This window comes from Haliotis rubra, unplaced genomic scaffold (assembly GCF_003918875.1).
Source record: "Haliotis rubra isolate DU_JTF1 unplaced genomic scaffold, ASM391887v1 Scf1501, whole genome shotgun sequence".
Classification (NCBI taxonomy): domain Eukaryota; kingdom Metazoa; phylum Mollusca; class Gastropoda; order Lepetellida; family Haliotidae; genus Haliotis; species Haliotis rubra.
In genome coordinates this window covers 19,104-46,670 of record NW_025765450.1, presented here as the reverse complement: position 1 = coordinate 46,670, position 27,567 = coordinate 19,104, and the positions used below count along the sequence as shown (strand labels likewise).

At 43.2% G+C, this 27,567-nt stretch overlaps 1 protein-coding gene and 1 long non-coding RNA gene across 2 annotated transcripts; one reads left to right on the top strand and one right to left on the bottom strand.

The window, feature by feature from the left end:
- On the top strand, positions 1-25,818 carry LOC124270286 (solute carrier family 49 member 4-like). The gene is made up of 13 exons (XM_046705327.1): positions 1-55; positions 359-659; positions 2,893-2,983; positions 5,675-5,838; positions 6,322-6,379; positions 7,737-7,774; positions 8,041-8,091; positions 12,373-12,502; positions 13,676-13,784; positions 15,557-15,624; positions 19,071-19,189; positions 24,892-25,074; positions 25,549-25,818. Exons 1-13 carry the CDS (start codon positions 53-55, stop codon positions 25,659-25,661), a joined length of 1,428 nt encoding a protein of 475 aa, XP_046561283.1. The 5' UTR covers positions 1-52; the 3' UTR covers positions 25,662-25,818.
- Positions 25,819-25,937: 119 nt separating this feature from the next.
- LOC124270283 lies at positions 25,938-27,276 on the bottom strand. Its single transcript, XR_006896714.1, has 2 exons — positions 27,104-27,276; positions 25,938-26,699 (listed from the first exon to the last, which is right to left on the bottom strand). It is a non-coding gene; the product is annotated as an uncharacterized LOC124270283 (long non-coding RNA).
- Positions 27,277-27,567: the final 291 nt, after the last annotated feature.

The following is a 27,567-nucleotide window of genomic DNA, read 5'->3' as shown; positions in this document are numbered from 1 at the left end:
ATACGTTTTCACAAGTGACCATTGTGTGTAACAAAGCTGCCACTGAGTGAAGATGGTATGTAGCCACCATTATCAGTTAACACAATATATGTGTAACATACATGTTACAGAGTGTTCTACAATTCCATACAACTTTATGTTCGAGCTTACAAGTTGTTATAAAATATTTCAGAGGTTTAAGAAGCATTTTAATCGTTTTTTGTGTTTTCCAAATTACGCGACATACACGATAGATACATAACCCTTCCAGTTTGGGGCATTGTCTGACTCTCTGTCAGTTGACGAATGTGACTCAAATCAAGAGCAAGATTTTCTTTATGCTAAGTCAGAGATGTCTACATAAATTTGTATATTCAAGAATTTGGCAACCATGGCAACCAGTGATATGGACAAGTCATCAGCCACAGAAGTCAGTGACGTCACCAGTGTCCCCGAGGCACGTGATCTGCACGTGTATAAGCGGCGTTGGTACATCCTGATGGTGTTTTCCCTGCTGAACTCCCTCCAGGCCGCCGTGTGGATACAGTGGGGTCCAATAGCTGCTGCTACTGAACAAGCCTACGGATGGACGGATGGGACAATAGCCCTGTTCGCCAACTGGGGACCCATTACCTACATCCCCACGGCTCTCCTCTGGTCGTGGCTGCTGGACAGCAAAGGTTGCAATCATCACCGTGACTACGTCTTAGTCCAGCATAAATTATAGTTGCCTGAAAACCAGAGTGTTCTAAGTCTAGTTTTGACAAAATTAGAGTTAGTATGTTCGGGGTAGGTTTTAGAGCATAATCTATTACTCCTGCAACTGTTTACAGTGCTATCTGGCCTTGAAAGTGTTTTTTTCAAACACAAACTTTGTTCTATCTCCATGAAAAATCACATGTTGTTAGTTTTCGAGTGTTCTATGTTGTCAGTTGACCAATGAGCAAGCACAATTTGATCACGTGACATTGAGATTAACCAATTTGGAAGTAATTTTTATCAAGGAAATGGAACATTTTAACTCTGTTCTTATTTCTGCTTTACTTAATTAAATATGCTCCTTATGAAAGTAAAACAGGTTTAAACGACAAAAATACAACATGGTAACAAAGAAACAGCAATGAAACGTCCACATGGTGAAGATAAAGCTGAGTTTTAGCTTTGTTTCTGACATTTAGAACACTTTGGTTTTGAGAAAAATCACGATTTTCTTTGGTCAAGTGTTCTATCTCCAATCATTTTTCGTGAATTTCTTATGTATTTTAGTAGATTGAGCATATAATTTGATATTTTCTTACACTGTTTAACATGTCACATGCATGTGCAAAATTTGAAAGAACTCGATTCAATTGTTGTCCTAAATTTCAAGAAGGAATTTCACGAAAATAGGTACTATAAAATTGCTTAGTATCATGTCTCTATAAGATTGTTTAGTATCATGGTACTATACGATTGTTTAGTATCATGGTACTATAGGATTGTTTTGGTATCATGGTACTATGCGATTGTTTAGTATCATGGTACTATAAGAATGCTACGTATTGTGGTACTATACGATTGTTTAGCATCATGGTACTATAAAATTGCTTAGTATCATGGTACCAAACAATCCTATAGTACCATGGTTCTATAGGATTGTTAAGTATCATGGTACTATAAGATTGTTTAGTATCATGGTACTATGGGATTATTTAGTATCATGGTACTATAATATTGTTTAGCATCATGGTACTATAAGATTGCTTAGTATCATGGTACTATAAGATTGTTTAGTGTCGGTACTATTGGTTTGTTTAGTACCATGGTACTATAGGATTGTTTAGTATCATGGTACTATATGATTGTTAAGTATGGTCCTATAAGAATGCTTAGTATCATGGTACTATACGATTGTTTAGCATCATGGTTCTATAAGATTGTTTAGTATCATGGTACCATAAAATTGCTTAGTACCATGGTGCTATAGGATTGTTTAGTACCATGGTGCTATACGATTGTTTAATATCATGGTACTATACGAATGCTTAGTGTCATTGTACTATATGAATGTTAATTATGGTACTATACGATTGTTTAGTATCATGGTACTATAAGATTGTTTAGTATCATGGTTCTATAAGATTGTTTAGTATCATGGTACTATAGGATTGTTTAGTATCATGGTACTATAGGGTTATTTAGTAACATGGAACTTTAGGATTGTTTAATATCATGGTACTATAAGATTGTTTGGTATCATGGTACTATAGGATTGTTTAGTATCATGGTACTATAGGATTGTTTAGTATCATGGTACTATAGGGTTATTTAGTATCATGGTACTATAGGATTGTTTAATATCATGGTACTATAAGATTGTTTGGTATCATGATACTATAATATTGTTTAGTATCATGGTACTATACGAATGTTTAGTATCATGGTACTATAAGATTGTTTGGTATCATGGTACTATAATATTGTTTAGTATCATGGTACTATAGGATTGTTTAGTATCATGGTACTATAAGATTGTTTGGTATCATGGTACTATAATATTGTTTAGTATCATGGTACTATAGGATTGTTTAGTATCATGGTACTATAAGATTGCTTACTATCATGGTACTATGGGATTATTTAATATCATGGTACTATAAGATTGTTTAGTATCATGGTACCATATGATTGTTTTGGTATCATGGTACCGACACGTGGGATTCAGTAATTGCCTAATATCCACGTGAACATGAGAATCTAAAACATACACTGTGGAATTACTTTTGATTCCTTCCGTATAATACATTGAACATACAACCTGTTCGTAATAATAATTGTTGTTGAAGATATTTCAAGAAATCAGATTACACATCCTTTTCTCCATGAAGCCGTCAATGCTCCCACCGATGAAAGTGAGTGTGGACGTTGTTGCAGGCCTTCGCGTGTCTTGTCTGGGAGCCGCGGGACTCGTGGCACTTGGGACAGGCCTCAGATGTGTGTACAAGGATCCCCCAGCCTTCACAGCGTAAGGAACACCCTTTGTTACAGATACACGTTATCACGAAGCTCCTCCACTAGGCAGCACTAACAACTCACGAGTCGGGAATAGCACATTCGCCATTATGGAGGCATTGTGCATTTTAAGCATTAAGTGAAACTTGATATCTTAACTATTTGATAGTGGTTTAAACAAAGAAAGAACATGCTCATAATAAAGACGAAATCGTAAACTGGACTGTATATGACAGGGGTTTTGCCACTATATGACAGGGGTTTTTCCACTATATGACAGGGGTTTTGCCACTTTATGACAGGGGTTTTGCCACTATATGACAGGGGTTTTGCCACTATATGACAGGGGTTTTGCCACTATATGACAGGGGTTTTGCCACTATATGACAGGGGTTTTGCCACTATATGACAGGGGTTTTGCCACTTATAGGACAGGGGTTTTGCCATTATATGACAGGGGTTTTGCCACTATATGACAGGGGTTTTGACAGGGGTTTTGTCACTATATGACAGGGGTTTTGCCATTATATGACAGGGGTTTTGCCACTATATGACAGGGGTTTTGTCACTATATGACAGGGGTTTTGCCACTATATGACAGGGGTTTTGCCACTTCATGACAGGGGTTTTTTCACTATATGAAAGGGGTTTTGCCACTATATGACAGGGGTTTTGCCACTATATGGCAGGGGTTTTGCCACTATATGAAAGGGGTTTTGCCACAATATGACAGGGTTTTTTTTACTATATCAAAGGGGTTTTGCCACTATAGGACAGAGGTTTTGCCACTATATGACAGGGGGTTTGCCACTTCATGACAGGTTTTTTTTCACTATATGACAGGGGTTTTGCCACTATATGAAAGGGGTTTTGCCACTATATGAGGGGTTTTGCCACTATATGACAGGGGTTTTGCCACTATATGAAAGGGGTTTTGCCACTATATGACAAAGGTTTTGCCACCCTCTTCCCTGCTGGAAAAGACAGGGTAGGAGTGTTGCAATGCTGTTTTTGGATCACTGATTCCAGGGACATGGGAGATTCCGGCCGGACTAGTGCGTGGGTTATGGATCACTGATTCCAGGGACCCGGGAGGTTCCGGCCGGACTAGTGCGTGGGTTATGGATCACTGATTCCAGGGACCTGGGAGATTCCGGCCGGACTAGTGCGTGGGTTATGGATCACTGATTCCAGGGACCTGGGAGGTTCCGGCCGGACTAGTGCGAGGGTTATGGATCACTGATTCCAGGGACCTGAATGGTTCCGGCCGGATCACTGGGTTATTCCAGGGACCTGGGAGGTTCCGGCCGGACTAGTGCGTGGGTTATGGATCACTGATTCCAGGGACCTGGGAGGTTCCGACCGGCTTAGTGCGTGGGTTATGGATCACTGATTCCGGGACCTAGGTTCCGGCCGGACTAGTGCGTGGGTTATGGATCACTGATTCCAGGGACCCGGGAGGTTCCGGCCGGACTAGTGCGTGGGTTATGGATCACTGATTCCAGGGACCTGGGTTATGGATCACTGATTCCAGGAGATTCCGGCCGGACTGGTGTCTGGGTTATGGATCACTGATTCCAGGGACCTGGGAGATTCCGGCCGGACTAGTGCGTGGGTTATGGATCACTGATTCCAGGGTCCTGGGAGGTTCCGGCCGGACTAGTGCGTGGGTTATGGGTCACTGATTCCAGGGACCCGGGAGGTTCCGGCCGGACTAGTGCGTGGGTTATGGATCACTGATTCCAGGGACCCGGGAGATTCCGGTCGGACTGGTGCGTGGGTTATGGATCACTGATTCCAGGGACCCGGGAGGTTCCGGCCGGAATGGTGCGTGGGTTATGGATCACTGATTCCAGGGACCCGGGGGATTCCGGCCGGACTAGTGCGTGAGTTATGGTTCACTGATTCCAGGGACCCGGGAGATTCCGGCCGGACTAGTGCGTGGGTTATGGATCACTGATTCCAGGGACCCGGGAAATTCCGGCCGGAGTAGTGCCTGGGTTATGGATCACTGATTCCAGGGACCTGGGAGGTTCCGGCCGGACTGGTGCGTGAGTTATTGATCACTGATTCCAGGGACCCGGTAGATTCCGGCCGGAGTAGTGCCTGGGTTATGGATCACTGATTCCAGGGACCTTGGAGATTCCGGCCGGACTAGTGCGTGGGTTATGGATCACTGATTCCAGGGACCTGGGAGGTTCCGGCCGGACTAGTGCGTGGGTTATGGATCACTGATTCCAGGGACCTGGGAGATTCCGGCCGGACTAGTGCGTGGGTTATGGATCACTGATTCCAGGGACCTGGGAGGTTCCGGCCGGACTAGTGCGTGGGTTATGGATCACTGATTCCAGGGACCCGGGAGATTCCGGCAGGGCTAGTGCCTGGGTTATGGATCACTGATTCCGGGGGCCTGGGAGATTCCGGCCGGACTAGTGCGTGGGTTATGGATCACTGATTCCAGGGACCTGGGAGATTCCGGCCGGACTAGTGCGTGGGTTATGGATCACTGATTCCAGGGACCTGGGAGATTCCGGCCGGACTAGTGCTTGGCTTATGGATCACTGATTCCAGGGACCTGGGATATTCCGGCCGGACTAGTGTTGGGGGTTACGAAGAACATGCAGATGCTCATGTCAATTTGATCGAAATGCGACCTTCATTTCTTGTTATTTCAATAAATGTTTCCATATCCGGTTTCCTCAAGGCTAGTCCACCTGTGCCAGATACTGAACGGGTTAGCCGGACCCATCGCAATGGGGGCCGTTCCTAAAGTGTCGTCGGTGTGGTTCCCCGCAACGCAGAGAACGACAGCATCAACTGTCATGGCCGTCGTCGTAGGTCTTGGTATCACTGCTGCTTTCTACATCGGTAAGAGTGCCTCAACAACTCTACACCTCACAACAAGCCTCACTAACTCAACCCATTAGACAACAAGCCTCACTAACTCAACCCATTAGACAACAAGCCTCACTAACTCAACCCATTAGACAACAAGCCTCACTAACCCTACCCATTAGAAAACAAGCCTCACTAACTCAACCCATTAGAAAACAAGCCTCACTAACCCTACCAATTAGACAACAAGCCTCACTAACCCTACCCATTAGAAAACAAGCCTCACTAACTCATCCCATTAGACAATAAGCCTCACTAACCCTACCCATTAGACAACAAGCATCACTAACGCTACCCATTAGACAACAAGCCTCACTAACCCTACCCATTAGACAACAAGCCTCAATAACCCTACTTATTACACAACAAGCCTCAACAACTCTACGCGCCAGACAACGTGTCTGAGATGACACCTGACACCTTCGCAAACGTCAATGTATGTTTTGTCTGTTTCAGGACCCCAAGTAGTACCTGAGATGACGCCAGACAACTGTACCTTCACAAACATCTCCAGGTATTTGTCCACAGTCCAGCTTAATGGGTGCTTTGCTCATTTCTCCAGGAGAATTGTTTGCAATATACATTAGTGGGTTGTATGGATCAGACAAGTATCAGAACAGGAAGCCCTTCCTGTTGCTTGAATACTGAGCAGGGCGTTAACATCACTCAAAACGTGTAACTGTAAATTATACTCTGATAACAATGACATGTTTACCTGACGTTACTTCCTGGTCTTAATTACAACATGGGTCGTACTCATACCATGCTAGTCGCCACCAAGTGAACCAGGTGTATTGATGCCATGCTAGTCGCCACCAAGTGAACCAGGTGTATTGATGCCATGCTAGTCGCCACCAAGTGAACCAGGTGTATTGATGCCATGCTAGTCGCCACCAAGTGAACCAGGTGTATTGATGCCATGCTAGTCGCCACCAAGTGAACCAGGTGGACTGATGCCATGCTAGTCGCCATCAAGTGAACCAGGTGTATTGATGCCATGCTAGTCGCCACCAAGTGAGCCGGGTGTATTGATGCCATGCTAGTCGCCACCAAGTGAGCCGGGTGTATTGATGCCATGCTAGTCGCCACCAAGTGAGCCGGGTGTATTGATGCCATGCTAGTCGCCACCAAGTGAACCAGGTGTATTGATGCCATGCTAGTCGCCACCAAGTGAACCAGGTGTATTGATGCCATGCTAGTCGCCACCAAGTGAACCAGGTGTATTGATGCCATGCTAGTCGCCACCAAGTGAACCAGGTGTATTGATGCCATGCTAGTCGCCACCAAGTGAGCCGGGTGTATTGATGCCATGCTAGTCGCCACCAAGTGAGCCGGGTGTATTGATGCCATGCTAGTCGCCACCAAGTGAGCCGGGTGTATTGATGCCATGCTAGTCGCCACCAAGTGAGCCGGGTGTATTGATGCCATGCTAGTCGCCACCAAGTGAACCAGGTGTATTGATGCCATGCTAGTCGCCACCAAGTGAACCAGGTGTATTGATGCCATGCTAGTCGCCACCAAGTGAACCAGGTGTATTGATGCCATGCTAGTCGCCACCAAGTGAACCAGGTGTATTGATGCCATGCTAGTCGCCACCAAGTGAACCAGGTGGACTGATGCCATGCTAGTCGCCACCAAGTGAACCAGGTGTATTCATGCCATGCTAGTCGCCACCAAGTGAACCAGGTGTATTCATGCCATGCTAGTCGCCACCAAGTGAGCCGGGTGTATTGATGCCATGCTAGTCGCCACCAAGTGAACCAGGTGTATTGATGCCATGCTAGTCGCCACCAAGTGAACCAGGTGTATTGATGCAATGCTAGTCGCCACCAAGTGAACCGGGTGTAAAATGTGTCACTGCTGTGTTTCAGGAATGTCAGCTTCACACAGGCGTCGTTGCTTTGCGAGGGTATGTTTGACATAGCTATATTTTGTATATCGAGATTCAGTCATAAGGCATCATTAACTGTTGATATTTTGTGTTAGTGCTGAATAATAATTGCGACATAATGACTGTAAAGACTTATGGTTGGTAGTTTAAGTGATCTTTGTGGACTAACACACGGCACTTGTATTCGTAGCCGTGATATAAGTATGTAAGCCTCAACATATCTACCCACTATTGTAATATGCATGTATACTATACATTGTATGCTATGCACTCTTTTTCTCCAGATGAAGTAATAGAAATTCAAAGACAAAACATCATGTACTACAACTACGGAAGTAAGTGAACCTGGTGTTGTGAGAGACTGTACATTGCCACCCAGCTGGATGTAAGTGAACCTGGTTATGTGAGTGACTGTACGTTGCCACCCAGCTGGATGTAAGTGAACCTGGTGTTGTGAGTGACTGTACATTGCCATCCAGCTGGATGTAAGTGAACCTGGTTATGTGAGTGACTGTACGTTGCCACCCAGCTGGATGTAAGTGAACCTGGTGTTGTGAGTGACTGTACATTGCCACCCAGCTGGATGTAAGTTAACCTGGTAATGTGAGTGACTCTACATTGCCGGGCAGCTGGATGTAAGTGAACCTGGTGTTGTGCGTGACTGTACATTGCCACCCAGCTGGATGTAAGTGAACCTGGTGATGTGAGTCTCTGTACATTGCCGGGCAGCTGAATGTAAGTGAACCTGGTGATGTGAGTGTATGTACGTTGCCCCCCATCTGGATGTAAGTGAACCTGGTATTGTGAGTGACTGTACAGTGCCACCCAGCTGGACGTAAGTGAACCTGGTGATGTGAGTGACTGTACATTGCCCCCCATCTGGATGTAAGTGAACCTGGTATTGTGAGTGACTGTACAGTGCCCCCCATCTGGATGTAAGTGAACCTGGTGATGTGACTGTACAGTGCCACCCAGCTGGATGTAAGTGAACCTGGTATTGTGAGTGACTGTACAGTGCCCCCCATCTGGATGTAAGTGAACCTGGTGATGTGAGTGACTGTACAGTGCCCCCCATCTGGATGTAAGTGAACCTGGTGATGTGAGTGACTGTACAGTGCCAGGCAGCTGGATGTAAGTGATCCTGGTGTTGTGAATGACTGTACAGTGCCACCCAGCTGGATGTAAGTGAACCAGGTGTTGTGAGTGACTGTACAGTGCCCGCCATCTGGATGTAAGTGAACCTGGTGATGTGAGTGACTGTACAGTGCCAGGCAGCTGGATGTAAGTGATCCTGGTGTTGTGAATGACTGTACAGTGCCACCCAGCTGGATGTAAGTGAACCAGGTGTTGTGAGTGACTGTACAGTGCCCGCCATCTGGATGTAAGTGAACCTGGTGATGTGAGTGACTGTACAGTGCCACCCAGCTGGATGTAAGTGAACCTGGTGTTGTGAGTGACTGTACGTTGCCCCCCATCTGGATGTAAGTGAACCTGGTATTGTGAGTGACTGTACAGTGCCCCCCATCTGGATGTAAGTGATCCTGGTGTTGTGAATGACTGTACAGTGCCCCCCATCTGGATGTAAGTGAACCTGGTGATGTGGAGTGACTGTACAGTGCAGTGCCCCCATCTGGATGTAAGTGAACCTGGTGATGTGAGTGACTGTACAGTGCCACCCAGCTGGATGTAAGTGAACCTGGTGTTGTGAGTGACTGTACAGTGCCCCCCATCTGGATGTAAGTGAACCTGGTGATGTGAGTGACTGTACAGTGCCCCCCATCTGGATGTAAGTGAACCTGGTGATGTGAGTGACTGTACAGTGCCCCCCATCTGGATGTAAGTGAACCTGGTGTTGTGAGTGACTGTACAGTGCCCCCCATCTGGATGTAAGTGAACCTGGTGTTGTGAACAGTGCCCTGGTGTTGTGAGTGACTGTACAGTGCCCCCAGTGCCCCCCATCTGGATGTAAGTGAACCTGGTGTTGTGAGTGACTGTACAGTGCCCCCCATCTGGATGTAAGTGAACCTGGTGATGTGAGTGACTGTACAGTGCCCCCCATCTGGATGTAAGTGAACCTGGTGATGTGAGTGACTGTACAGTGCCCCCCATCTGGATGTAAGTGATCCTGGTGTTGTGAGTGACTGTACAGTGCCAGGCAGCTGGATGTAAGTGAACCTGGTGTTGTGAATGACTGTACAGTGCCCCCCATCTGGATGTAAGTGAACCAGGTGTTGTGAGTGACTGTACAGTGGCCCCCATCTGGATGTAAGTGAACCTGGTGTTGTGAGTGACTCTACATTGCCGCCCAACTGAGCGTAAGTAAAGCTGGTTTTATGTTATACACTTGTTATTGGTTGGAGATCGCCACCGTCGTTTTTTAAGGCCCACCCTGAGGTAGAAACATCTACAAGATTTTTCGGCGTTATTGACCTGCGGCCCACTGAAACACAAAGCGACATAGAAACAATTTATGTTATCAGCGTGACCTGAAGTCTTATAGGTGAAAAAGTATAAGTTAATTTGAAATCTGTTTGCAAAAGAACTCGATGTGAGACCCACGAAGAAACAAATACTAATTTACAAGTGTATTCGAAATTCTAGCACGGCATTGATCGATATTCGATTCTGATTGGCTGAGAGATCATCAAAACCGTACTTAAATGGCAGTTTAAGGACCGCTACAAAATTAAAAGTGACCGATTCACCGGGTTTGAGATGATGTGATATATAGAATGTGAGATGATGTGACGTACAATGTGATATATGATATATTATGTGAGATGATGTGACGTATAATGTGGTATGATGTGATATATAATGTGAGATGATGTGACGTATAATGTGATATGATATAAAATGTGAGATGACGTGATGTATAATGTGATATGATGTGATGTATAATGTTATGTGATATGATATATAATATGAGATGATGTGACGTATAATGTGATATGATATAAAATGTGAGGTGATATGATGTATAATGTGATATGATGTGATATACAATATGAAATGATGTGATATATAATGTGGTATGATGTGATATACAATGTGAGATGATGTGATATATAATGTGATTTGATGTGATATATAATATGAGATGATTTGATATATAATATGATATGTGTGATATAAATAATATGAGATGCTGCCATGTAGTGACGTCTGAGTTGTAATGGGTCATGTAGTGAGCGATGATGTGAGATGATGTGATATGAGTGAGTGAGTGAGTGAGTGAGTGAGTTTAGTTTTACGCCGCACTCAGCAATATTCCAGCTATATGGCGGCGGTTTGTAAATAATCGAGTCTGGACCAGACAATCCAGTGATCAACAGCATGAGCATCGATCTGCGCAATTGGGAACCGATGACAGTTGTCAACCAAGTCAGCGAAACTGACCACCCGATCCCGTTAGTCGCCTCTTACGACAAGATAGTCGCCTTGTTATGGCAAGCACATGGGTTGCTGAAGACCTATTCTACCCCGGATCTTCACGGGTCTGATGTGATATGATGTGAGATGATGTGAGATGATGTGAGATGACCAATTTTACACCATGTGCAAATGTAGTAACATGCACACCATTGTCCACTACTTGACCACAAACAGAAACAATATAACCCACTCACAAGTATTTGAAATGTTCTGTATGTTTTCACTGTGTATCTACAAATTCACATTCACTGTATGCAGTAGAAACACCGTGATGTGCTTTAGTCTAGAAGCTAGGTGGGATAGTGGTAAACATGTTGGCTCGTCACTCGGGGTTCGACATAAAGATATACATAGCTGACCCTTCAAAAACGCTATTGCGACTGCCTCTATCAACCGTCTTTATATACTGTTGTAATACTGTTGTGGTGCTGTTATGTAATGTTGTGGTGATTTTACATGCTGTTATGTAATGTTGTGGTGCTGTTACATGCTGTTGTATAATGTTGTGGTGCTGTTACATGCTGTTATGTAATGTTGTGGTGCTGTTACATGCTTTTGTATAATGTCGTGGTGCTGCTACATGCTGTTATGTAATGTTGTGGTGATTTTACATGCTGTTATGTAATGTTGTGGTGCTGTTACATGCTGTTGTGTAATGTCGTGGTGCTGCTACATGCTGTTATGTAATGTTGTGGTGCTGTTACATGCTGTTGTATAATGTTGTGGTGCTGTTACATGCTGTTATGTAATGTTGTGGTGCTGTTACATGCTGTTGTATAATGTCGTGGTGCTGTGCTGTTACATGTTTTGTGTCTGTTGCTGTTATGTAATGTTGTGGTGCTGTTACATGCTGTTATGTAATGTTGTGGTGCTGTTACATGCTGTTATGTAATGTTGTGGTGCTGTTACATGCTGTTATGTAATGTTGTGGTGCTGTTACATGCTGTTGTATAATGTCGTGATGTTCTTACATGCTGTTGTAATAGTGTTGTGTTGCTGTTATATGCTGTTGTGATGTTGTTGTAGTGATGTTATTGTAATGTCGCGTTTCTGTTGTACACTTTTCTGTAATAATGTTGTAGTGCTGTTGTGTCTCAACATTGCTTATGTGGCAGTTTCATTGTTACTTTTGATCACATCTAAATGTTAAAGAAACTGAATGTGAATGGTGTATGCTTCAGCCTTCGGCGTATGTGCCTTGCTGTTTCTGGTGATGTTGGTTTATTTCCCAAACACGCCGCCCAAACCGCCCAGCGTGTCGGCCGCTATACCGCGACCCAACTACAGAGAGGGACTCAGGCTGCTTGTCAAGTAAGATGCGTAACTCAACCACTCTTAGGACATATAATATCTATACTGACGTACACAGGACATTACACACCCATGTCTTTCTTTTCCAAGTAACAAAAACATACCTTCATTTGGTTGGTTATCATTTAATAGTGTATATCGCATGTAAAACCGGATGTGAGTGATGTGGCAGGCAAACACATGCAGTGTCTGAATATGGCTTTACATATTGACATTTCGTGTCAAGAAGAGGTGGCATTTTACTTATAATATACGACTGCTATTTAAGCGATCTAAGCCAGAACTCGCTGTCTCCTAGAGAAATTCAACTGTACGTGTTCCACAGGCGGCATGTCTGTCAACAAGACACTGTACGTGTTCCACAGGCAATGTGCCTGTCAACAAGACACTGTACGTGTTCCACAGGCGGTGTGCCTGTCAACAAGACACTGTACGTGTTCCACAGGCGGTGTGCCTGTCAACAAGACACTGTACGTGTTCTACAGGCGGCATGTCTGTCAACAAGACACTGTACGTGTTCCACAGGCGGCATGTCTGGGAGCTAGGGACTAATATCGTTAAACAGTAGTCGCATAGCCTAACAGTTCTCACTGAGATCATGCTACTATGACCTAACGCTGTTGGTGATGGTGACGTCAGCGTAAGGAACTTATCGTGTAGGTGTAGTGTCCTGTTGTGCCATGTTCCTGCGTGGTTGTGAGCCTTCCACATCGGGGATTCTCAAATGACTAGCCAGCTTGTTGGAACCGTTTGTTAACACTGATGATGGTTCGTCTACGACAGCAAAGTTTCGAGTCTGGCTACTCTCTATTCGCTGCGAAAAATGTCGCGTTTTTTTTGGCTAAAATAAAGCTATTCGACACGATAGATTAATTAATAGGCACCTATCGCAGATGCAAATGTCGAAAAATATTTCTTTCATAATGTTCATCCAAAACGAAGTGCTCCGAGTTTAGGTGAATGTGAGCATACGTTTCTGTAATGCTTCCTGTATTTCCATTTTGACTGATTGTAACAACTCTTCGTGGTTATTTGTTTCCTACTAAACGTCGACATTTTCTTGTACATCACCTAACTAAAACGGAACGATACGGAACTGGGATATACATAATACATGCAAAGCTGCTTGTTTAATCTTGCATAAGTTAAAGATTAGAAAATACATGTTTTCAGAAATCCAAGATTTTGGCAGATTGCTGTAGCCTATGGAGTGTCAACGGGTACACGTGATGCTTGGTCATCTATGCTCGATGTCAACTTGAAAGCACATGGAATATCGCAGGTATATGTGTAGAATAATCAGTGCTCGGTGTAAACACAAAGAATATTACAGGTATATATGCAGGATCATTAATGCTCGATGTCAGTTTGAAAGTACATGGAACATTACAGGTATATGTGTAGAATCACCAATGCTCGATGTCAACTCAAGAGGACATAGAATATCACAGGTACGTGTGTCTGATCATATTTTGTATGACCAGAACTTATTGAGGATTATAGGAATATGTTTAATTGGATTTGTAGTATAAACAACCTTGACCAGCTATCAAGTGCTTGGTTTCAGTCAACAGACACAACTCCGTTAATCCTTTCTCATTAGTCTGTGAAGAGTTACCCCCATTTGTTTACTTGCTAGCAGACGACATTTTCAGTGATCCTCAGTAAGGATGATTTAGAGAAGAGGAAGTTGATTTAAGAGTATTATAACAAGGACATCAGATCAGCTAAAGCGATTTCAAGTAGAACAGGCATCCCTTTGTCAACTGTTTATCGTGCTTTGAAAAATATTGCAAATGGATATGACACTGAGCAGCAGTCAGGCGCAGGTAGGCCCCGAAAATTGATTGTCGGAGACAGGAGGCGGCTTGGTACTCTTGTTTCTAAAAACAAACAAAGGAGTTTAGAAAACTTAAGGCTGGATATGATTGATAGAGGAACTGTGGCTGTATGTAAGGAGACAATCAAAACTGAGCTGCATGCAAAGGGTTGGCAGAAAAGTCGAGGAATTCCATCACCGATCATGAAACCTGTACAAAAGGATGGAATGTTGAACTGGTGCTGACAGCATAGAAATTTTAACTGGGACAATGTGATTTTCTCAGATGAAAATTCTATGTGGCCGTTTCCTAATACACTGAGATTCTGGACCAAACAAACTGAAAAACCTTTGTATCAGCGCCCAAAGTACAGTCCGAAATTTAACGTTTGGGGCGGCATATCTGTGTTAGGGGCAACGCCCCTCTGTGTATTTGAAGGGAATATGAACAGTGAGCGGTACACAGATATTCTCGAGGGACATTTACTTCCGTCTGCTCACGTGTTCTTACGAAATGTTTGAATTTTCCAGCAGGACAACGACTCAAAACATCGTTCAGAGCATTCACAGGCCTGGTTTCGGACCCAAAACATGACATTATTACATTGTCAAAGCTATAGCCCTGACCTAAATCCAATAGAAAATGTTTAGGGACTTATGAAGGAAAGTGTCAATAAGAAAAATCTGACAAATATTGCTGAAATGAAAGAAGAGGTGGTCCGATATTGGGACAGCATGGACCACGACTTTCTAGGTTCTCTGATCAGTAGTATGCCCCGCCGCATTGAAGCCTGCATTGCTGCCCATGGTTACTTGACAAAATACTACCTGTTCACCAGTCTTTGAATCTGGAGTTGTGTTCTGCTAATATTCACATTTAATACGTGAGTAATGAGTGAATTTTTATTTAAAAATTACAATCTTTAAATTCTCAATAATTTCTGGTTGTACTGTATGCTCGATGTAAGGTTGAGAGCAACTGAAAGGCAAGAGATCATCACAGGTATCTTATCAGCTGTTTTCATTTTCAATGTGGACGCACGTGGACTATTACAGGTATTTGATCTTTTTTCGTTGTCAACACGGAGGCACATAGATTTGTGTCTGAACATCTATTTTCGACCTGAAGATACATGAACTTATTTAATTATCGACGTCATTAAGCCAAATTAAAGGTACTCGTGGACGTTTGAGATATTTTCGCCAGTGATGTGTACCGTGCATTTTTATGTTAGGAAGACGCCAGCTACCTGGGAGTGTACGCCACAGCGGGGACCATCGTCATATCTCTCACTCTAGCCAGGTAGGCAGACCTCTAGCCAGATAGGCAGACCTCTAGCCAGGTAGGCAGACGTAGGCAGACCTCTAGCCAGGTAGGCAGACCTCTAGCCAGGTAGGTAGAACTCTAGCCAGATAGGCAGACCTCTAGCCAGGTAGGCAGACCTCTAGCCAGGTAGGCAGACCTCTAGCCAGATAGGCAGACCAGGTAAGCAGACTCCCAGGTAGCAGACAGGCAGACCTCTAACCTAGAGCACGGCCTAACCTCTTGTTTTTATAAACCTCTAGCCAGATAGGCAGACCTCTAGCAAGGTAGGCAGACCACTGGCCAGATAGGCAGACCTCTAGCCAGATAGGCAGACCTCTTGCCAGGTAGGCAGACTTCTAGCCAGATAGGCAGACCTCTAGCCAGATAGGCAGACCTCTAGCCAGATAGGCAGACCTCTAGCCAGATAGGCAGACCTCTAGCCAGGTAGGCAGACCTCTAGCCAGATAGGCAGACCTCTAGCCAGATAGGCAGACCTCAAGCCAGGTAGGCAGACCTCTAGCCAGATTGGAAGACCTCTTGCCAGGTAGGCAGACTTCTAGCCAGATAGGCAGACCTCTTGCCAGATAGGCAGACCTCTAGCCAGATAGGCAGACCTCTAGCCAGGTAGGCAGACCTCTAGCCAGATTGGAAGACCTCTAGCCAGATAGGCAGACCTCTAGCCAGATAGGCAGACCTCTAGCCAGGTAGGCAGACCTCTAGCCAGATAGGCAGGCCTCTAGCTAGGTATGCAGACCTCTAACCACCCAGAGCACGGCCTAACCTCTTGTTTTTATAAATGATGTACTGAAACTAGTGCTCAAATGAATATATACAGTGCGTTTGACCAAACTTGAAAAGAAAAGAAAAGCATATATATGTCAGGGTAGAGACTGCGATCAGTAGAGATTGCTATCGGAGACTCTACCAGTAGAGATTGCGATCGGAGTCTCTACTGGTAGAATCTCCGATCCTACTACTAGAGATTGTAATCGTAGTCTCGACTGGTTGAATCGGAGATTCTACCAGTACATTTTCCAATTCAACTGGTAGAAACTCCAATCCTACTAGTAGAAGCTGCAATCGTCTTCAACTGGTAGAAACTCCGAGTGATCTGTGGGTAAACAACAAAGACACTTTTTCTGAACAGTACCATGCATTTTATTCAGATATAACACTAGGCTGTTTCCACTTCTACAGATATATTAAGGACTAAAAATACAAATGTGACTTGAGAGATCATATTACAATATATACATGTCAGTAGACGACATGGGTTTTGAAGAATCAGATGCACTCCCCGGTAGGGTCTACGTGAACGAATACCACGTTCTCTTAGTCGGTGGCACACTGTATGTCGACTGATACGTGGTGTCCTAGTGCCGTCGCTGTCGCTGACGTCGCCGTTACAAAACGATTTCTCAGATGAATTGTCCGGATGTGGCGATCATCACCGGCCGTTGTCACACAGGGTCGACCACTCCTAGACCTGTCTGACGTATCGCCTGTCTGTCTTAGTCGTTGCATCAGTCTGATGACAATAAACCGGGTGCAGCTGAAGGTTCTGGCAATGACGGTGTGGTTAGCTCATTGTTCGGCCATTACGACAACTCTCTCTCTCGATTTGCCTCAAACGTGGCATATTTTGTGTGTGTTTTTTACTACTGTGTTTCTCACGTGTCGCGTAGGCTGTTTTATACCGTCAGTATGCACGTGCATTTTGTGTTACATCAGAAAAGTCGTTTTGGTTTTTTTACGACGTTCTGGCTATTCGTTAACTTGTTTCGCCGTTTGATCCCGGAAAGGATGTGGTCCAATGGGTCTGTGCGTATGTAACATGGCTCAATATGATTATATCGCTTCATTTTTATGTTGGTGAAGTTTCATGTAATATTTTGCGGTGTATAGTTTCTTTTCAGCACTAGTTTAAATTAGTTACTTTGATTGTGTTTATTCACTCATTTTTCATTCTGGAAGGATATCATTCCATTGGATAATGTATACGACTGGAATAAAGTAAGTGTGCAATAGTTGATGTCATGACATGTTTTACTGCAGAAAACATCATAACACGATTTGTGGTGTTTTCTGTAATCACTGTTTACCTTTGACAGGATAATATCGAAATGTGTATGATTTGACACTAAGCATCGTGACACGCCCTTGCAGAGATGTGGTGCCAAAAGTCAGTTCATATATTCAGGATCGCATGCGCAGACGACACTAAGTGATTGAAGAAAGCTTGGGGAATGTTCCAATGTCTGAACCAACGTTTGTCCCAATTCAGCTAACGCGCAATGGCTGATTCTGCGCTTGACGTAAACGTAGCTTCATTTCATCCCAAGCGCGTGCTCGAGAGGGGACAGGCCCGCAGACACAGCTGGCCAGGGGAGTACCGGAATGTTCTGCTGTCTCAGGAAATCTGTCTCAACAGGAGCGACATGTGGACGGTCATTATCTTGCTGAAGAGTGAAGTTACGACTCTGCCCTTGAATGACCGGCTGCACATGAGGCTCAATAATCTCAACCCAGTATCACAGACCTGTCAGACTTGCCATTGACAATGAGAAGTTGTGTCCAACAATGAGATGTGATGCTCCCCCATACCATACCCCTGTCGCGACCAAACTGTCGCGGTAGAACAACGCACGAGTTAGCATACCGTTCACCTCGCCATCTGTACACCCTTACCCTGCCACCTGAGCTGACCGGATGAAATCTCGACTCGTCAGTGAACAAAACACCATTCCAATGTTGTCTCATGCATCGTAGATGCTGTCTGCACCAGGCAAGACGTGCCTGTCGGTGACGTTGGACCATGATTGGGATGTATTGCAGGCCGTCGGGGCAGGATGTTGTCTTTTCTGAAGTGACCTCACACGTGGACTGCCACGAGGTCCGAGGCACATCTCACGTGTTCCCAGTATGTTGAAAACGTCTCCATAGAGATGAGATCGTGTTTCGATGGACACCAAAATATCTGACCACTTTTGGCCATTCCAGTCTCGAACATACCGACGGCTCGAAGACGCTGATTTTCTGTAAACCACGGCATGACGTACGCGAAAATTAGCTTGAAATTTACGTGTTTTTTACAACATTCAGTGGTTAGAAAATAATCAACAGTTCTTCAATTTTCAATATCAGGTGTGTGAACTTCAGGTGTCAAAAAGCGTGCAAAGAGTGAGTGCATTGTGCATATGTATATTTTGGGTTATTTTCAAATAGCTTTTGTTAAATGCAATTTTATGCAATGTACAGTTACATATTTTCGATGATGAAAGCATCTTAACTGCCCCCGTGATTGTACCTTGGTTGATGGCAACACGGCGTGTTTCATCTTTGCCATGTGCAGCCTCTGGGGAGTAGACATCAGTTCCCTCAACATTATGATGTGATCCAAGAGGAGATGTTTCACTCACTCACTCACTGTGGTTGTATGTCAGGGCTGCCGATTACATGAAGACCCGCCACAAGTTGTTCCTGTGCGTGCAGTATGGGTTGTCCATTGTCTCCCGTCTGTGGCTGGTACTCCTGATAGTTGGGATACTGCCACCGTCAACGGGTAGGTTTTCCAACTTCGTGGATACAAAATTATGACTATCACAGTAGAGACAAATTGTCATGCTGACGCACATGAATGCCCTAAAACACCCCTGTACTACGTCAAGTGTTCCCATGGTTGTACATGTGAGATTGCATGTGTGCCATAGGCGGAGCAGGATACGCTCACCGTTTGTGGTCATCACTAGTTTATAGAGATAGGGTCACATTTGTGAAATAGACTCTGCTTTTAGCAGACTTTTCGTATGGATGTGGAAAGGTTTTTTTTCTATATTAATTAGATGTCTGCATGGGTTTAACGTCTCTTTGTGTTTAGTGTATGTGTGTGTTTAATGTCTGTGTGTGTTCAGTGTCTGTCTACCTGTGTGTGTGTTACTGTCTGTGTGTGTTTAATGTCTCTCTGTGTGTTTAATGTTTTGTGTGTTTAGTCTGTGTGTGTGTTAATCTGTGTGTGTTTAGTGTGTGTAATGTCTGTGTGTGTTTAGTGTCTGTGTGTCTTTAATGTGTGTGTATCTTTAATGTCTCTATGTGTTTAATGTCTGTGTGTGTCTTTAATGTCTCTGTGTGTTTAATGTCTGTGTGTGTTTAGTGTATGTGTGTCTCTAGTGTCTGTGTGTGTTTAATGTGTGTGTGTTTAATGTCTGTGTGTGTTTAGTGTCTGTGTGTTTAACGTCTCTTTGTGTTTAGTGTCTGTGTGTGTTTAAAGGCTGCACGTGTTTAATATCTGTGTGAGTTTAGTGTCTGTCTGTGTGCGTTTAATGTCTCTGTGTGTTTAATGTCTGTGTGTGTCTAATGTCTGTGTGTTAAATGTCTGTGTATGTTTAATGTGTGTGTGTTTAATGTCTGTGTGTGTTTAATGTCTCTGGGTGTATAATATCTGTGTGTTTTTAGTGTTTCTGTGTGTTTCATGTCTGTGTGTGTTTAGTGTGTTTGTGTTTAATCTCTGTGTGTGTTAACTGTGTGTGTGTTTGATATCTGCATGTGTTTAGTGTCTGTGTGCGTATAAAGTCTGTATGTGTTCAATGTCTGTGTGTGTTTAATGCCAGAGTGTGTTTAGTGCATGTGTGTCTTTAATGTCTGTGTGTGTTTAGTGTCTGTGTGTGTTTAGTGTCTGCACGTCTTTTATGTCTGTTTGTGTTTAATGTTTGTGAGTGTTTAGTGTGTGTGTGTGTAATGTCTGTCTGTATTTAGCGTCTGTGTGTGTTTAATGTCTGTGTGTTTAGTGAGTGTGTGTGTTTAATGTCTGTGTGTGTTTAATGTCTGCACGTTTTTAAGTCTCTGTGTCTTTAATGTCTGTGTTTAGTGTCTGTGTGTTTAATGTCCCTGTGTGTTTAATGTCCCTGTGTGTTTAATTTCTGCAAGTGTTTAATGTCCTTGTGTGTTTAGAGTTTGTGTGTCTGTTATGGCTGTGTTTTTAGTGTCTGCACATGTTTAGTGTGTGTGTTTGTGTTTAATGTCTGTGTTTGTTTAATGTCTCTGTGTGTTTAATGTCTGCACGTGTTCAATGTCTGTGTGTTTAGAGTCTGTGTGTCTTTAATGTCTCTGTGTGTTTAGTGTCTGTGTGTGTTCAATGTCTGCGTGTGTTTAATGTCTGTGTGTTTAGTGTCTGTGTGTGTTTAATGTCTGTGCGTGTTTAGAGTCTGTGTGTCTTTAATGTCTGCGTGTGTTGAATGTCTGTGTGTGTTTAATGTCTGCACATGATTAATGTCTGTGTGTGTTTAGAGTCTGTGTCTTTAATGTCTTTCTGTGTTTAGTGTCTGTGTGTGTTTAGTGTCTGTGTGTGTTTAATGTCTGTGTGTGTTTAGTGTCTGTGTGTGTTTAATGTCTGTGTGTGTTTAGTGTCTGTGTGTGTTTAATGTCTGTGTGTGTTTAGTGTCTGGTTGTGTTTAATGTATGTGTGTGTTTAGAGTCTGTGTGTGTTTGATGTCTGCATAGGTTAAGATGGATTTTGATGTCTCTATGTTTTTAATGGCTCGATTATGTCTATGTGTGTTTAATGTCTGCACGTGATTAATGTCTGTGCGTGTAATGTCTGTGCGTGTAATGTCTGTATGTGTTTAATGTCTGCATGGCTTTAGTGTCTGCATGTGTGTAATGTATATGTGCGTTTAACGTTTGCATGTGTTTAGATATCTGCATGTGTTTAATGTCTGCACGTGTTTAATGTGCGTGCGTTCATGTCTATGTGTTGTTAATGTCTGTGCGTATAACGGTGGTTGTGCATGAGCCATTTTTGTGTCCGAATATCTTTTCCAATATTTGTGGGTGCTTGTATCGTCTACATGTGTTGTTCAGCTTTGTGTGTCTGTATTACATCTGACAATGTATTTTACGTCATGCATCTTGTCATCTGTGTTGTTCAGCTTTGTGTGTCTGTATTACAGCTGACAATGTATTTTACGTCATGCATCTTGTCATCTGTGTTGTTCAGCTTTGTGTGTCTGTATTACAGCTGACAATGTATTTTACGTCATGCATCTTGTCATCTGTGTTGTTCAGCTTTGTATGTCTGACAATGTATTTTACGTCATGCATCTTGTCATCTGTGTTGTTCAGCTTTGTGTGTCTGTATTACAGCTGACAAAGTATTTTACGTCATGCATCTTGTCATCTGTGTTGTTCAGCTGTGCGTGTCTGTATTACAGCTGACAATGTATTTTACGTCTTGTATCTTGTCATCTGTGTTGTTCAGCTTTGTATGTCTGACAATGTATTTTACGTCATGAATCTTGTCATCTGTGTTGTTCAGCTTTGTGTAAAGTCTGTATTACAGCTGACAATGTATTTTACGTTATGCATCTTGTCATCTGTGTTGTTCAGCTTTGTGGTGTGTCTGTATTACAGCTGACAATGTATTTTACGTCATGTATCTTGTCATCTGTGTTGTTCAGCTTTGTATGTCTGACAACGTATTTTACGTCATGCATCTTGTCATCTGTGTTGTTCAGCTTTGTGTAAAGCCTGTATTACAGCTGACAAATGTATTTTTACGTCATGCATCTTGTCATCTGTGTTGTTCAGCTTTGTGTGTCTGTATTACAGCTGACAAATGTATTTTACGTCATGCATCTTGTCATTTGTGTTGTTCAGCTGTGCGTGCTGTATTACAGCTGACAATGTATTTTACGTCATGTATCTTGTCATCTGTGTTGTTCAGCTTTGTATGTCTGACAATGTATTTTACGTCATGCATCTTGTCATCTGTGTTGTTCAGCTTTGTGTGTCTGTATTACAGCTGACAATGTATTTTACGTCATGCATCTTGTCATCTGTGTTGTTCAGCTGTGCGTGTCTGTATTAGAGCTGACAATGTATTTTACGTCATGTATCTTGTCATCTGTTTTGTTCAGCTTTGTATGTCTGACAATGTTTTTTACGTCATGCATCTTGTCATCTGTGTTGTTCAGCTTTGTGTGTCTGTATTACAGCTGACAATGTATTTTACGTCATGCATCTTGTCATCTGTGTTGTTCAGCTTTGTATGTCTGACAATGTATTTTACGTCATGCATCTTGTCATCTGTGTTGTTCAGCTTTGTGTGTCTGTATTATAGCTGACAATGTATTTTACGTCATGCATCTTGTCATCTGTGTTGTTCATCTTTATGACTCTGTATTACAGCTGACAATGTATTTTACGTCATGCATCTTGTCATCTGTGTTGTTCAGCTGTGCGTGTCTGTATTACAGCTGACAATGTATTTTACGTCATGCATCTTGTCATCTGTGTTGTTCAGCTTTGTGTGTCTGTATTACAGCTGACAATGTATTTTACGTCATGCATCTTGTCATCTGTGTTGTTCAGCTTTTGCAGGTCTGTATTACAGCTGACAATGTATTTTACGTCATGCATCTTGTCATCTGTGTTGTTCAGCTTTGTGTGTCTGTATTACAGCTGACAATGTATTTTACGTCATGCATCTTGTCATCTGTGTTGTTCAGCTTTGTGTGTCTGTATTACAGCTGACAAAGTATTTTACGTCATGCATCTTGTCATCTGTGTTGTTCAGCTTTGTGTGTCTGTATTACAGCTGACAATGTATTTTACGTCATGTATCTTGTCATCTGTGTTGTTCAGCTTTGTGTGTCTGTATTACAGCTGACAATGTATTTTACGTCATGCATCTTGTCATCTGTGTTGTTCAGCTTTGTGTGTCTGTATTACAGCTGACAATGTATTTTACGTCATGCATCTTGTCATCTGTGTTGTTCAGCTTTGTGTGTCTGTATTACAGCTGACAATGTATTTTACGTCATGTATCTTGTCATCTGTGTTGTTCAGCTTTGTATGTCTGACAATGTATTTTACGTCATGCATCTTGTCATCTGTGTTGTTCAGCTTTGTGTGTCTGTATTACAGCTGACAATGTATTTTACGTCATGCATCTTGTCATCTGTGTTGTTCAGCTTTGTGTGTCTGTATTACAGCTGACAATGTATTTTACGTCATGCATCTTGTCATCTGTGTTGTTCAGCTTTGTGTGTCTGTATTACAGCTGACAATGTATTTTACGTCATGTATCTTGTCATCTGTGTTGTTCAGCTTTGTATGTCTGACAATGTATTTTACGTCATGCATCTTGTCATCTGTGTTGTTTAGCTTTGTGTGTCTGTATTACAGCTGACAATGTATTTTACGTCATGCATCTTGTCATCTGTGTTGTTCAGCTGTGCGTGTCTGTATTAGAGCTGACAATGTATTTTACGTCATGTATCTTGTCATCTGTGTTGTTCAGCTTTGTATGTCTGACAATGTTTTTTACGTCATGCATCTTGTCATCTGTGTTGTTCAGCTTTGTGTCTGTATTACAGCTGACAATGTATTTTACGTCATGCATCTTGTCATCTGTGTTGTTCAGCTTTGTATGTCTGACAATGTATTTTACGTCATGCATCTTGTCATCTGTGTTGTTCAGCTTTGTGTGTCTGTATTATAGCTGACAATGTATTTTTATGTCATGCATCTTGTCATCTGTGTTGTTCATCTTTATGACTCTGTATTACAGCTGACAATGTATTTTACGTCATGCATCTTGTCATTTGTGTTGTTCAGCTGTGCGTGTCTGTATTACAGCTGACAATGTATTTTACGTCATGCATCTTGTCATCTGTGTTGCTCAGCTTTGTATGTCTGACAATGTATTTTACGTCATGCATCTTGTCATCTGTGTTGTTCAGCTTTGTGTGTCTGTATTACAGCTGACAATGTATTTTACGTCATGCATCTTGTCATCTGTGTTGCTCAGCTTTGTATGTCTGACAATGTATTTTACGTCATGCATCTTGTCATTTGTGTTGTTCAGCTTTGTGTGTCTGTATTACAGTTGACAATGTATTTTACGTCATGCATCTTGTCATCTGTGTTGTTCAGCTTTGTATGTCTGACAATGTATTTTACGTCATGCATCTTGTCATCTGTGTTGTTCAGCTTTGTGTGTCTGTATTACAGCTGACAATGTATTTTACGTCATGCATCTTGTCATCTGTGTTGTTCATCTTTGTGACTCTGTATTACAGCTGACAATGTATTTTACGTCATGCATCTTGTCATCTGTGTTGTTCAGCTTTGTGTCTGTATTACAGCTGACAATGTATTTTACGTCATGCATCTTGTCATCTGTGGGGCTATAGAAAGTGTACGGTAACTACACATGCTGGTCAGGCATGAGAGGGCTACGTTAAAGTGTGTCTGTATTTCTTTCAGTCTCCATGTATGTGTCCTATGGGTTTGTGGACCTTTCGAGCGCTTGTGTTGGACCCCTTTTCTACGAGACAGCCTGTGACACATCCTACCCTGTGGCTGAAGGGACCACGAATCTCTGCCTGACCACGCAAAACAACATTGCTGCTCTGATCTTTCTTGCCGTTTTGTCAATACCCGGTATAGGTGAGACACTTGTCCTCTCAGTGCATTGTATATAGGTTATACTTGAACTATCAGTGTCCAGTGTAGAGGAAACTCGTTCTCTCAGTGCCCTGTATATTGGAGATACTCGTGCTATCATTGTCCGGTATAGAGGACTCTCGTTCTCTCAGTGCCCTGTATATCGTAGATGCTCGTGCTATCATTGTCCGGTATAGAGGACTCTCGTTCTCTCAGTGCCCTGTATATCGTAGATGCTCGTGCTATCATTGTCCGGTATAGAGGACTCTCGTTCTCTCAGTGCCCTGTATATCGTAGATGCTCGTGCTATCATTGTCCGGTATAGAGGACTCTCGTTCTCTCAGTGCCCTGTATATCGTAGATGCTCGTGCTATCATTGTCCGGTATAGAGGACTCTCGTTCTCTCAGTTCCCTGCGTCTGTCACTAACACATCCTTTGTCACTGTCACTAACATGTCCTTTTTATTTCCAACCCAGGCACTGTGTGGATGAACTGGTTGCTCATCGCCGCCTATGTGTTGGCTTTCATTCTCCTCGTCACTCTGCCCGCTGTTCACAGTAGGACCGAAGTTGATCAGAAGACTCGCTGAGTATTCCCACGCGAATCACAGCTTGTCGACGAGGCAACATCGTCTTCACAGTGTAACTAAGCACATGATTCAGTAGGGGCCTAAGTTTCACTTAATTTGATTCTGTGGTGGATCAGGTGATTCTCCTGAAAGTGGCAAATAAACTTCTCGGAGTGACGGTTTTGTCTTCCTCGGGTTGATGACCCCAGTAGACATGTGATGACAGAATATACGTGTATCTGCCTGAGATGTTGATGCTAGGGGGGCTATGACATCCATTCAAAACATAAGTCCGTCTCTAGGTCTACAAGGGTTTATTCTGGTGCGGTAAACAACTGACTGACTGACTGGGTTTGGTTTTACGCCGCTTTTAGCAATATTCCATCAACATAACGGCGGGGGACACCAGAAATGGGCTTCACGCGGTAAACAAGAGGTAGTGAAATGTCAACATGGGATCTAAGGGATGTGACTCTTTATGGATGTGTAACATGGGGATCTAAGGGGTGTGACTCTTTATGGATGTGTAACATGGGGATCTAAGGGGTGTGACTCTTTATGGATGTGTAACATGGGGATCGAAGGGGTGTGGACTCTCTTTATGTATGTGTAACATGGGGATCTAAGGGATGTGGCTCTTTATGTATTTGCAATATGGGTATCTAAGGGATTTGTCCCTTCATGTATATGGAAGATGTTCATCTAAGGGATGCCCACTACATATATGGCATTTTGACATTACACAATACATCACGAATCAGGCAGATACAAACAACGCTCTGCATCCCACTATCCTGAACGAACCAGACAGGTAGAAATTGTTGATGTTCTCTGTCAATGTCCATCATGTCGGAAAGCGCTGCTCCAGATCAGCATCAGCATCGCACAGTAATGAACCCGGTCTGTCTGTGGTCATACACTCCTCTTAAAGATTCTCCTCATCACCTTGAACTTCATCCACGTCAACATCAGACCGTTTCTTACCCTCCCCCAACAGCATCAGCAGCAGGATGGAGACTGAGAACGCAGCAATCAGGAACCAGTTCATCCAGACGGTGCCTAAACAGAGTGAGTGGGAGTTAGCTTGACTTAACGCCACAACAGAGTGAGTGAGTGAGTTAGCTTGACTTAACGCCACAACAGAGTGAGTGAGTGAGTTAGCATGACTTAACGCCACAGCAGAGTGAGTGAGTGATCAGGTATGGACGTAGGTGGTACGTCACACCGGAAAATGTACATCATGCACTGGAGGTAACAGACGATTGTCATAGAGTGCACCTGTTTGCACGTACGTAGGAACTCAAATGGTGTCAAACAGTACATGCCGGCGTGGCACCTTAATGTAAGAACAACCCGAAGTGATGATCGTGTTAAGTTCACAAGCACTTCAAAGGGGCTGACAAAACAGGATTCTGAAGGCAACCTTCATAAGGTAAATATACACACGACTCGTCAATACACACCAATATTTCTGATGGAGAGAACCCCGAGAAAATAAGTGATGCGACATTGTTGAAAGCAGTAAGACTTAGGTTGGTAATGCCCTCAGCCACGGGGTATGAGACTTCACACACCAGCTCGAAGAACAAAGGACTGTCCGCTCCATTTACAACACTCTTGACAATGTTAGCTGCATACAGCTCCTCTGAAACACACACGGGTAATGTTCACAGGCCACGTTGTTTCAGTACGCAATCAACATCTATAATAACAACAGTAAGTCAAAGATTTGGACTGAAGGAAAATGAAAGTGGGACAAGAAAGTAAACTGAATGTAACCAGCGGTACTGATGAGACAGGTCTCACCATGGATTCCAATGAAGCGATTTGTGGTCTATACCCGGCAGCTGTAACCTCGAGAAACCATGGCTAGAGGAGTACAGTGATAATGTACGTACTCGGCAGCTGTAGTGAGTGAGTGAGTGAG